Source organism: Salvelinus sp. IW2-2015, linkage group LG15, assembly GCF_002910315.2.
Source record: "Salvelinus sp. IW2-2015 linkage group LG15, ASM291031v2, whole genome shotgun sequence".
NCBI lineage: Eukaryota > Metazoa > Chordata > Actinopteri > Salmoniformes > Salmonidae > Salvelinus > Salvelinus sp. IW2-2015.
Genome location: NC_036855.1, coordinates 43,482,794 through 43,496,221, shown reverse-complemented (window position 1 = coordinate 43,496,221; position 13,428 = coordinate 43,482,794). Strand labels below are relative to the sequence as shown.

The 13,428-nt window shown below is 42.8% G+C and overlaps 1 protein-coding gene across 2 annotated transcripts in view; it reads left to right on the top strand.

The window, feature by feature from the left end:
- Nucleotides 1–2,405: 2,405 nt before the first annotated feature.
- ddx31 (DEAD (Asp-Glu-Ala-Asp) box polypeptide 31) overlaps nucleotides 2,406–13,428 on the top strand; it is a 53,118-nt gene continuing 42,095 nt past the window's right edge. The window contains exons 1-5 of one of the 2 annotated variants that reach the window (XM_024001702.2): nucleotides 2,406–2,594; nucleotides 2,847–2,976; nucleotides 3,675–4,009; nucleotides 4,308–4,383; nucleotides 6,802–6,845. In XM_024001702.2, the coding sequence (XP_023857470.1) occupies nucleotides 2,875–2,976; nucleotides 3,675–4,009; nucleotides 4,308–4,383; nucleotides 6,802–6,845 (557 nt within the window). In that variant the 5' untranslated portion in view covers nucleotides 2,406–2,594; nucleotides 2,847–2,874. Of the gene's footprint in view, nucleotides 2,595–2,619; nucleotides 2,711–2,846; nucleotides 2,977–3,674; nucleotides 4,010–4,307; nucleotides 4,384–6,801; nucleotides 6,846–13,428 lie in introns of those variants that run through there. The other variant, XM_024001703.2, reaches the window with a different exon arrangement.

The window sequence follows — 13,428 nt, the reverse complement described above, 5'->3', positions numbered from 1 at the left end:
AGTGGTCTAAGGCACTGCATCGCAGTTGCTAGCTGTGCCACTAGAAATCGTGGCTCGCGACCGGGAGACCCATGGGGCAGCGCACAATTGGCACAGCGTCGTCCGGGATAGGGGAGGGTTTGGCCGGCAGGAATGTCCTTGTCCCATCGAGCTCTAGCGACTCCTGTGGTGAGCCAGGCGCATGCACGCTGACACGGTCGCCAGGTGTATGGTGTTTCCTCCGACACATTGGTGTGGCTGGCTTCCTGGTTAAGCGGGCATTGTGTCAAGAAGCAGTGCGGCTTGGTTGGGTCGTGTTTCTGCTTAATCTGCCTACTGCTATAATCAGTTTAATATTGAATTATTACTTCGTATGTAAACGGTACTTGAGTCTGGAACTGAGTACCTCCCCAACGATTTCAAGAATGGAATTTTTATGCTATCTAGACCAGTGGTTCCCAAATTTTTTATAGTCCCATACCCTTTGAAACTTTCAACCTCCAGCTGCGTACCCCCTCTAGCACCAGGGTCAGCGTACTCTCAATGTAGTTTTTTGCCATCATTGTAAGCCTGCCACACACACACACACACACACTATGCATTTATTAAACATAAGAATGATTGTGAGTTTTTGTCACAACCCGGCTCGTGGGAAGTGGAAAAAGAGCTATTTTCGGACCAGGGCACAAATAATAATAAAATGATAATCAATAATGTTGCTCTTTATTTAGTCATGTTACATATAAAACCTTATTTGTTAATCAAAAATGGTGAATAACTCACCACAGGTTAATGAGAATGGTGTGCTTGAAAGGATGCACATAACTCTGCAATGTTGGGTTGTATTGGAGAGAGTCTCAGTCTTAAATCATTTCCCACACACAGTCTGTCCCTGTATTTAGTTTTCATGCTAGTGAGGGCCGAGAATCCACTCTCACATAGGTAGTGGTTGCAAAGGGCATCAGTGTCTTAACAGTGCGATTTTCCAAGGCAGGATACTCTGAGCGCAGCCCAATCCAGAAATCTGACAGTGGCTTGATTAAATTAAATTTTCACAGTACCGCTTGTTGCAATTCCGATGAGGCTCTCTTGTTCAGATATCGGTAAGTGGAATGGAGGCAGGGCATGAAAGGGATAACGAATCCAGTTGATTGTGTCATCCATTTCGGGAAAGTACCTACGTAATTGCGCACCCAACTCACTCAGGTGCTTCGCTATATCACATTTGACATTGTCTGTAAGCTTGAGTTCATTTGCACACAAAAACTCATACAATGATGGAAAGAGCTGTGTGTTAATGCAGACAGAGAAGAGCTCCAACTTCTTAATCATAGCCTCAATTTTGTCCCACACATTGAATATAGTTGCAGAGAGTCCCTGTAATCCTAGATTCAGATCATTCAGGTGAGAAAAACATCAGCCAGATAGGCCAGTCGTGTGAGAAACTCGTCATCATGCAAGCGGTCAGACAAGTGAATATTATGGTCAGTAAAGAAAACTTTAAGCTCCTCTCTCAAAAAAAAAAAACATGTCAATACTGCACACTTCTGTATGTTGTAAAATCGTTACATGGTCGCTGCCCATATCATTGCATAGTGCAGAAAATACACCAGGGGCCTTGCTTTAACAAAGTTAACCATTTTCACCGTAGTGTCCAAAACATATTTCAAGCTGTCAGGCATTCCTTTGGTAGCAAGAGCCTCTCGGTGGATGCTGCAGTGTACCCAAGTGGCGTCGGAATGCACGTGCATTACCACTCCACTACTGTATGTCTCCCTGTCATGGCTTTTGCGCCATCAGTACAGACACCAACATGAGCATTAGCTACGTTTGGCTACATATGGACCGTTAGTGGAATTCCCTTGAGAGAGTAATGGTTAATGTGATTGGATGTTAATTATTTGACAAGGCCACCTGTATTTTACATTGTGTTTTATTTTGCTGAACACTAGATGGTTTAATTTTATTTTGAGCAGTGAAACGAGGCTACTTAGGCGAGAGAGAAAAACTCACCCAAATGTATAGCCCCATTGGAAAATATAAATGGACTGTTTGAAAATGTGAAGAAAAAAAATTGAATCACATTTTTATTTGGCTACCCCAGACGGTATTGTGCTTTGGTTGGGCCAGAGCCAGAACACACGTGGGTAAAGCAGTTTTTGAAAAATCTTCATTAGATTTTATACTGATTGGTTAGAGATTATTTTGTCAAGAAGGGATACATACAGCGTCTGTAAAAATTTACTTTTCGTAGCAGGTTTAGGATAACTTACGCAAAAGGTTAGGCTGCTTAGGTTAATGTTAGGAAAAGGGTTTGGGTTAGCTATTTTTATTTGTTTATCAACTTTTGATGTCAATTTGACAAAAGCGGTATCCCGTCTAGACATGTCCTCAGCTTTTGGGCAAAATCGACGCGCTTGAGCAAAAGGGAACGCGCAAGGAAGTGACGTTGGAAAGGGAAGGTACCCAAATCCAGGACATCCATGCTTGATCGAAAAACAACAAAAACGTTTTTTTTTGGACTTATTGTGGGTAATTTGAAATTCAGTCGACTAATTGCAGCACTAGATTATTTGTGAGACCAACGTGGAGGGGGAAGACTGCTGACTTTCAGGGTAACAGTACACGTTTTCAGTGTCTATCTAGTTATATCAATAGCTAGCTAGCTAAGTTAGCTAACTGCACACACGTGTGAATCGGTGCCTCAGATCATAGCACTAGACTGGTAAAGGTAATATGTTCTGCCTAGGACTGACACATTTTGATTAACTTTACATTCACATTATGTCATTATAATGTTATATTTAGCTGTAGCAGACATGTACAACTAGCTAGCTATGGGATCATTTGTTGTGTGTGTTGCATAGGGACGTGTATCGCAGCCTACCAGTCACCATGGCAGAGGATACGTTGATGTTGAACCTCTCGTCTAACTCTGCTCCAGCATTTCACTCGAAGAGTTATCGGAGACCAACGTCTCAGGAGAAATGGGCTTTGGTAGGTAAACTCGGGTCATAACAATGTCACGAGTTTTGTTAGATCTTTGCTAAGTACCTCAACTCCACGGTGATTTTATTCACTGAGTTGAGTACAAACTATAGTTTTTTTTAAAGAATCCCCGACTCGCTATGCAGTTGCTCTTACAGTGTACCTATGTTTTCCTCTGTGCCTTTATTTGTTTTCTGAAATCATACTTTTTTGAATAAAACGTGAATCAAAACCACCACCGACTGTTTACTTGTTGAGATTAAATTGGCACATGCTTGAACGTTCCCGCTGAGGAAACAGTCGGTGGTTGTATTTGATTAAGGTTTATTATAAAGTATGCTTTCAGCAAACGATGGCTTTCAGCAACAGAGGACAAACATAAGAACACGATAAGGGTTTACATTTTGAAAATATCGGCTGCATAGCGAGTCAGTAAAAAAATAATATATAACTAGCCTGCTCTCAACTCCATGGATGAAATCATTGTGGAGTTGAGGTACTTGGGAAAGCGGGATAACTAGTCAGTTGTACAACTGAATTCCTTAAACTGAAATGTGTCTACTACATTTAACCAAACCCCTCTGAATCTGGTAAGGTTGACCAATCATTGTCAGCACATGTACCTTGCAAACTACCTTACTACTTTTGTTACCTTGTTCTCAGTTCATCTCTGAATAGATATTACAGGTTTTTGTTTTAATTTCCAGAAAAAAGCACAGAAACGAAAATACTCAGGAATACAGGAAGGGTTACCTAATAAACAAGGGTTCAATGGGCCTAAGACCAAGGACCAACAGCCCCCTGAGGACAAGGAAGAAGAGGATGTACCAACCCATAAAAGCCCTGTCCGAAAGCCAGCACCAAAGGTTGCAGCCAAAGCCTTGTCCCCTGAGACCCCAAAACCTGCCCAGAGATTCAAAGCCCAGCCAAAAATGACTCCAAAAAGTAAACATGTAGGGGAACACAAAGGAGGAGAGGACAGTGTGTTCATAAAGACTTCGTCCCTCTTTAGAAATAACCCAGATATCCCAGAAGTTCACAGGTAAGTTCTTTCAATGACGATGGGAGGGTGTTGAGTTGGTAATGTTGCACCTGGCTGTTGACCTATGTGGTTTCGATCTTGAATCAAGCCTTTATTCAAATAGTCTATTTTCTCTACACCACTAATGGTTTGCTGAAAACATGTCTAAGGTCCAAGACTTACTACAAATACAATTATTGATCATGATAGTAGTACAGTCTAAGAAAAAACAGGCTTGGATGGAGGGTTAGAGGGTTTGTTACTCCTGTTTAGTGAAATGTTTGGTTAGTAGTAACCCCTCCACTGGCTGTGACTGCAGGCCTGCTGTGACCCAGCTGAAGGAGAAAGTCTTCACCAGCGACTCATTTGCAGAGCTGGACCTTCACCCCCACCTGGTGAGCACCTAAACTAGGGATGTGACAAATGGAAAACGTGAATTCATAATGCAGAATATGGTCCTATTGCGTATGACCTCTAGGGTGCAATGAAATTCTATCTACCGCAGTCATAGGCTGAATCATAAATCAAACGCTTGGCCCCTAAGCCCTTTATTGAGTGGCCTCTTGCTGTTGTGTTCGATAGTGAACACTCGAGTCTGAAATTATTTTGGCCAAAATGAACATTAAGACGATGCATGCTCGACGTCCTAACTGCCACTTATCAATATTTCAAAATCTGTTTGCGAGCATTGTTTCAACTGTTTTCATTCGCTATTTAAACACGGGCACTGGAACAGACACATACTCTGATAGGCATTGAGAAAGTTGTAAAAACGTCATCTTACTCCTGCACAAAATATGTGCACGTGTATCGGTCTCCAGGGATTTCAACTGTTTTGTGTGTGTATTTATATATATATATGTGTGTGTGTGTATATATATATATATGTGTGTGTGTGTGTGTATATATATATGTGTGTGTGTATGTGTGTGTGTGTATGTGTATATATATCTATATATACACATACACACACACACACATATATATATATATATATATATAYATAYACACACACACACACACACACGTGTGTGTCTATATATATATATATGACACACACGTGTGTGTGTGTGTGTGTCTATATATATATATACCCTTTGCCACCCTTTGCCTTGGTGACAACTTTTCACACTCTTGGCATTCTCTCAACCAGCTTCATGAGGAATGCTTTTCAAACAGTCTTGAAGGAGTTCCCACATATGCTGAGCACTTGTTGGCTGCTTTTCTTTCACTCTGCAGTCCAACTCATCCCAAACCATCTCAATTGGGTTGAGGTCGGGTGATTGTGGAGGCCGGGTCATCTGATACAGTACTCCATCATTCTCCTTCTTGGTCAAATAGTCCTTACACAGTCTGAAGGAGTGTTGGTTCATTTTCCTGTTGAATAACAAATGATAGACCCATTAAACGCAAACCAGATATGTTGGCGTGTCGCTGCAGAATGTTGTGGTAGCCATGCTGATTAAGTGTGCCTTGAATTCTAAATATATCACTGAGCGTGTCACCAGCAAAGACCACCTCAATGCTTCACGTTGGGAACCACACATGCGGAGATCATCAGTTCACCTTCTCTGCTTCTCACAAAGACACGGCGGTTGGAACCAAACATTTCAAATTTGGACTCATCAGACCAAAGGACAGATTTCCACTGGTCTAATGTCCATTGCTTGTGTTTCTTTTCATAAGGAAGTCTTCTTCTTTTTTTGTGCTTTTAAGTGTTTTTTTTTTTTGTTGCAGCTTTTCACCATGAAGGCCTGATTCACGCAGTGTCCTCTGAACAGTTAATGTTGAGATGTCTCTTTGATCTCTGAAGTGTTTATTTGGTCTGCAATTTCATAGGCTCTTAACTCTAATGAACTTATCCTCTGCATCAGAATTCTGGGCCTCCTTTCTTATGGCTCCTTTCCTCCTCATTGGAGTCAGTTTCAGAATAGCACTTGGTGGTTTTTGCGACTGCACTTGAAGAAACTTGCAAAGTTATTGACATTTTCCGAATTGACTGACCATGGACTGTCGTTTGTCTTTGCTTATTTGAGCTGTTCTTGCTATAAGTGACTTGGTCTTTTACCAAATAAGGCTATCTTCTGTATACCACCCCTACCTTGTGACAACACATCAAATGCATTAAGAAGGAAAGAAATTCCTCTTTAAACTTTTAACAAGGCACCTGTGAATTGAAATGCATTCCAGGTGACTACCTCATGAAGCTGGTTGAGAGAATGGGAAAGGGTGGCTACTTTGAAGATTCTGAACACTTTTTTTGTTGGTTACTACATGATTCTGTGTGTTATTTCATAATTTTGATGTCTTCACTATTATTCTACAATGAAAAAATACAGAAACCCTTGAATGAGTAGGTGTGTCCAAACTTTTGACTAGTACTGTATCTTTGATTGGGACCTGTTAGTGGTTGTTTTGTGATTTTAAATTTTGTTGAAGGAAAGACATTGCTTTTCGGTTAGGGATTTTTTTCTTAACATTAGTCCCAATTTCATTTAAATGTTTTTACATTCACACTGAACCTCGACAGTAAATATTGTCTCTCGGGTTTTATTCAGTAGGGTGCACTGTAGCAAAACATTATTGCAACAGAAAACAACAAGAGTGTCTGATTGGACACGGTTCAGGTAGTCCCTCCCTGTTTTAGTGTGTTTTTCTTTCTGTTTTCGTGACTTTTGAATATGACCCAGGTCATCGTAGCTGGAGTCTAGACCACGGTCGTTGTCAAGATGATAATGCTACTTTACAATGTGTCTTATAAATCAGTGGCCCTGTGAGACTTTGTTGGCTAACTGAATTGGTTCCCGCATCAGGTGGCGACGCTGACCAAAGTGCTGAATGTGACCACTATGACCAGGTAAAGCCTCCATTAGTGGTTTTCTAACTATATGTTCCAAATGGCATCCTATTCCCTTTATAGTAGTGATGCACGATATATCGGTGAACATATCGGAATTGGCCGATTTTTAGCTAAAAATGCTAAAAACGGCGATGTTAAAAACCGATGTCAAAGCTGCCGTGCATACCTATATAATGTAGGTACATGACGTAATGACGCCACATAAAATGTTCAGCTAAACGTGAAACACTGCATTCCTAACCTAGCCCACACAATGTTTGCTGTGTGGATCGCGCAGCCAACAAGTCGAGCAGTCGTTTGAAAGAGTAAGAACATTTCAGCGAGACAACTCAAAGGCGAAATCCATTAAAGCCAAGATAATGGAATTCATTGCCCTTGACAATCGACCGTTCTCTGTCGTTGGTGATGTTGATTTTCGCCGACTGGTCGAGCACCGGTACACACTACCAAGTGCGCTATTTTTCAGATGTTGCCCTACCGGAGTTCCACAGTAATAGCGTCACTGCCATTAGCTTCACGACATGTATACTACGGAACGCCGTTTAGGTGTTTGCGTGTCAAAAAAGATACAGTAGCACTGTCAAAGCTGTACAAAAAAGTCTGCAAAGACCGGCCACGAACGATGTGTTCACAATACCGCGTTGGTAATAAAGCACTCATTCAACAGTTTTAGATGAAGTTTTGTGGAAAAGGGACTGGGGCGAAATATATTTCTCCCATGGGCAAAGAAATTCTTAAGGGGTGATTGCTTTAATTAACAGTAATTTTGATCCAAATGTGCAAATTGTCTAAATAGATCATCAAGATAGGTGGATTATTTTGAATATGTTATTGGACAATAAACATATGGCTTATTAACCTATACGGTCCAAATAATGATGATCCAATCTTCTTTGAAAATATATCTAAGAATTTATCAACTACAAGCAACACTAGACTCTATTGTTATGGTGGGAGATTTTAATACGGTCTTAAATACCTCTATGGACCGGAAAGGAAATCACACTATCACCATCAGGCACTTAAGGAAATCATGAATGTCATGGATATATTGGAATTAGTGGATATATGGAGACTTAAATACCCTGACCTAGTGAGATATACATGGCGGAGGCTGAATCAAGCTAGTCGTCTTGACTACTTTCTTATGCCATTCTCTCTGGCACCAAAAGTTTAAAAAGTGTTGATAGGGGACAGAATGCAGTTGGATCATCACATATTTGGCATATCTATTACTCTTACAGAATTTCCACGTGGGCGAGGATATTTAAAAATAGGAAATTTAATCAAAGTTTACTAGATAAATTGTTTAGAACTAGGACAGAATAATTTAACTTTTTCAGACATAACATAGGTACAGCAGATCCCCTTATTGTATGGGACACTTTTAAATGTGCCTTTTAGAGGCCATGCAATTCAGTACTCATCTATAAAACAAAAGCAATTTAGATCAAAAGAGTCCATATTAACAAAGGAAATTGAAGGACTAACAGTACAGTTAGATATCAATAACTGTACCGTAGAGGCCCAGAATAAGTTAGAGGAAAAATAAATGGAGGAACTTATTCAAGAAAGATTCAGTGTAATATATTATAAAAATAAAGCGAACTGGATGGAATGTTGGGAAAAATGCACGAAATTATTTTTCAATCTTAAATATAGAAATGCTACAAACAAAATGTAAATACATTTTTATTTGTCACATACACATGGTTAGCAGATGTTAATGCGAGTGTAGCGAAATGCTTGTGCTTCTAGTTCCGACAATGCAGTAATAACCAACAAGTAATCTAACCTAACAATTCCACAACTACTACCTTATACACACAAGTGTAAAGGATAAAGAATATTACATAAAGATATATGAATGAGTGATGGTACAGACGGCATAGGCAAGATGCAGTAGATGGTATAGAGTACAGTATATACATATGAGATGAGTAATGTAGGGTATATAAACATAAAGTGCATAGTTTAAAGTGGCTAGTGATACATGTATTACATAAAGATGGCAAGATGCAGTGGATGATATACAGTACAGTATATACATATACATATGAGATGAGTAATGTAGGGTATGTAAACATTGTATTAAGTGCATTGTTTAAAGTGGCTAGTGATACATTTTTACATAATTTCCATCAGTTCCCATTTATTAAAGTGGCTGGAGTTGAGTCAGTATTTGGCAGCGGCCACTAAATGTTAGTGGTGGCTGTTTAACAGCTGATGGCCTTGAGATAGAAGCTGTTTTTCAGTCTCTCGGTCCCTGCTTTGATGCACCTGTACTGACTCTGCCTTCTGGATGATAGCGGGGTGAACAGGCAGTGGCTTGGTGGTTGTTGTCCTGATGATCTTTATGGCCTTCCTTGACATCGGGTGGTGTAGGTGTCCTGGAGGGCAGGTAGGTTGCCCCGGTGATACGTTGTGCAACCTCACTACCCTCTGGAGCGCTTACGGTTGCGGGCGCAGTTGCCGTACCAGCGGGTGATACAGCCGACAGATGCTCTCGATTGTGCATCTGTAGAATTTGTGAGTGCTTTTGGTGACAAGCCAAATTTCTTCAGCCTCCTGAGGTTGAAGAGGCGCTGCTGCGCCTTCTTCACAACGCTGTCGTGTGTGGGTGGACCAATTCAGTTTGTCCGTGATGTGTACACCGAGGAACTTAACTTTCCACCTTCTCCACTACTGTCCCGTCGATGTGGATAGGGGGGTGCTCCCTCTGCTGTTTCCTGAAGTCCACAATCATCTCCTTTGTTTTGTTGACGTTGAGTGTGAGGTTATTTTCCTGACCCACACTCGAAGACCCTCACCTCCTCCCTGTAGGCCGTCTCGTCGTTGTTGGTAATCAAGCCTACCACTGTAGTGTCGTCCGCAAACTTGATGATTGAGTTGGAGGCGTGCATGGCCACGCAGTCGTGGGTGAACAGGAGTACAGGAGAGGGCTCAGAACGCACCCTTGTGGGCCCCAGTGTTGAGGACTAGCGCGTGAGGTGGAGTGTGTTACCTACCCTCACCACCTGGGGCGGGCCGTCAGGAAGTCCAGACCCAGTTGCACAGGCGGGTCGAGACCCAGGGTCTCGAGCTTGATGACGAGTTTGGAGGTACTATGGTGTTAATGCTGAGCTGTAGTCGATGAACAGCATTCTCACATAGGTATTCCTCTGTCCAGATGGGTTTGGGCAGTGTGCAGTGTGGTTGCCATTGCGCGTCTGTGACCTATTGGTCGGTAAGCAAATTGGAGTGGTCTAGGGTGTCAGGTAGGGTGGAGGTGATATGGTCTTGACTAGTCTCTCAAAGCACTTCATGATGACGGAAGTGAGTGCTACGGGGCGGTAGTCGTTTAGCTCAGTTACCTTAGCTTTCTTGGGACAGGAACAATGGTGGCCCTCTTGAAGGCATGTGGGACAGCAGACTGGGATAAGGATTGATTGAATATGTCCTTAAACACACCAGCCAGCTGGTCTGCGCATGCTCTGAGGACGCGGCTGGAATGCCGTCTCTGGCCTGCAAGCCTTGCGAGTTAACACATTTAAATGTTTTACTCACCTCGGCTGCAGTGAAGGAGAGCCCGCAGGTTTTGGTAGCGGGCCGTGTCAGTGGCACTGTATTGTCCTCAAWGCGAGCAAAAAAGTTATTTAGCCTGTCTGGGAGCAAGACATCCTGGTCCGCGACGGGGCTGGTTTTCTTTTTGTAATCCGTGATTGACTGTAGACCCTGCCACATACCWCTTGTGTCTGAGCTGTTGAATTGCGACTCTACTTTGTCTCTATACTGAGACTTAGCTTATTTGATTGCCCTGCGGAGAGAATAGCTACACTGTTTGTATTCGGTCATGYTTCCGGTCACCTTGCCCTGGTTAAAAGCAGTGGTTCGCGCTTTCAGTTTCACGCGAATGCTGCCGTCAATCCACGGTTTCTGGTTTGGGAATGTTTTAATCGTTGCTGTGGGTACGACATCGTCAATGCACTTYCTAATGAACTCGCTCACCGAATCAACGTATTCGTAAATGTTGTTGTTGGAYGCAATGCGGAACATATCCCAATCCACGTGATCGAAGCAGTCTTGAAGCGTGGAATCAGATTGGTCGGACCAGCGTTGAACAGACCTGAGCGCGGGAGCTTGCTGTTTTAGTTTCTGTTTGTAGGCTGGAAGCAACAAAATGGAGTCGTGGTCAGCTTTTCCGAAAGGAGGGCGGGGGAGGGCCTTATATGCGTCGCGGAAGTTAGTATAACAATGATCCAAGGTTTTACCAGCCCTGGTAGCACAATCGATATGCTRATAGAATTTAGGGAGTTTTGTTTTCAGATTAGCCTTGTTAAAATCCCCAGCTACGATGAATGCAGCCTCAGGGTGTGTGGTTTCCAGTTTACAAAGAGTCAGATAAATTTCTTTCAGTGCCATCGATGTGTCTGCTTGGGGGGGAATATATACGGCTGTGATTATAATCGAAGAGAATTCCCTTGGTGGACATTTGATTGTGAGGAATTCTAAATCTGGTGAACAGAATGACTTGAGTTCCTGTATGTTGTTATGATCACACCACGTCTCGTTGATCATAAGGCATACACCCCCGCCCCTCTTCTTACCAGAAAGATGTTTGTTTCTGTCGGCGCGATGCGTGAAGAAACCAGCTGGCTGCACCGACTCCGTTAGCGTCTCTCGAGTGAGCCATGTTTCCGTGAAGCAAAGAACGTTACAATCCCTGATGTCTCTCTGGAATGTTACCCTTGCTCGGATTTCATCAACCTTATTGTCAAGAGACTGGACATTGGCGAGTAGTATGCTTGGGGGTGGAGCGCGATGTGCCTGTCTCCGAAGCCTGACCAGGAGACCGCTTCGTTTGCCCCTTTTACGGCGTCGTTGTTTAGGGTCACCGGCTGGGATCAGATCCATTGTATTGGGTGGAAGGCAAAACACAGGATCCGCTTCGGGAGAGTCATATTCCTGGTTGTAACGATGGTGAGTTGACGTTGCTCTTATATTCAGTAGTTCCTCCCGACTGTATGTAATGAAACCTAAGATTACCTGGGGTACCAATGTAAGGAATAACACATAAAAAACCAAAATACTGCATAGTTTCCTAGGAGGCGGCCATCTCGGTCGGCGCCGGAAGTATTGAAACTTGTTATATTCGGAAGAAGTAAAGTACTTTAAGAATATGTTTTTGTTTCAGTCTCCTCCATCTCCACTAACTGAAATTAATTGTATGGATTTTTTTCCCAAATAATAATGTAAAATTAACATCTGTACAGAAAGACTCATGTGAAGGCAAAATTACAGAGGAAGAACTTCTTGATTCAATTAAAGTCTTTAAGGCTGGGAAAACTGCAGGGCTGGATGGTATACCAGTGGAAGTATACCAAACTTTTTTTGATATACTCAGAGGACCATTATTAGCATGTTTTAACCACTCCTATATAAATGGTAGATCAGATTCGCAACAAGAAGGTCTGATATCATTATTTCTGAAACAGGACCCAAGTGGTATATATAAAGGTCCAGTCCATTAAAAAAATTGGAGACCTCTTACACAGGGTTTCGCCTGCCATATCAGTTCTGTTATACTCACAGACATTATTCTAACAGTTTTAGAAACTTTTGAGTGTTTTCTATCCAAATTTACCTATTATATGCACATCCTAGCCTCTGGGCCTGAGTAACAGGCAATTTACKTTGGGCACACTTTTCAGTCGGACGTCAAAATACTGCCCCCTAGCCCAAAGAGGTTTTAAGACACCAAAAGCTTAAGGACGGTAGGCAATTAAGGTCACAGTTATGAAAACTTAGGACACTAAAGAGGCCTTTCTACTGACTCTGAAAAACACAAAAAGAAAGATGCCCAGGGTACCTGCTCAACTGCGTGAAGGTGCCTTAGGCATGCTGCAAGGAGGCATGAGGACTGCAGATTTGGCCAGGGCAATAAATTGCAGTGTCCGTACTGTGAGACGCCTAAGACAGTGCTACAGAGAGACAGGACGGACAGCTGATCGTCCTCGCAGTGGCAGACCACGTGTAACAACACCTGCACAGGATCGGTACATCCGAACACCTGCGGGACAGGTACAGGATGGCAACAACAACTGCCCGAGTTACACCAGGAACACTCCATCAGTGCTCAGACTGTCTGCAATAGGCTGAGAGAGGCTGGACTGAGGGCTTGTAGGCCTGTTGTGAGGCAGGTCCTCACCAGACATTACCGGCAACAACGTCGCCTATGGACACAAACCCACCGTATCTGGACCAGACAGGACTGGCAAAAGTGCTCTTCACTGACGAGTTGCGGTTTTGTCTCACCAGGGGTGATGGTCGGATTCGCGTTGATCGTCGAAGGAATGAGTGTTACACCGAGGCCTGTACTCTGGAGCGGGATCGATTTTCAGGTGGAAGGTGGGCTGGGGCGGTGTGTCACAGCATCATCTGACTGAGCTTGTTGTCATTGCAGGCAATCTCATCCTGACATAACCCTCCAGCATGACAATGCTACTAGCCATATTGCTCATTCTGTGCATGGTTTCCTGTAAGACAGGGATGTCAGTGTTCTGCCATGGCCAGCTATGAGCCCAGATCTGTTGGATCGGAG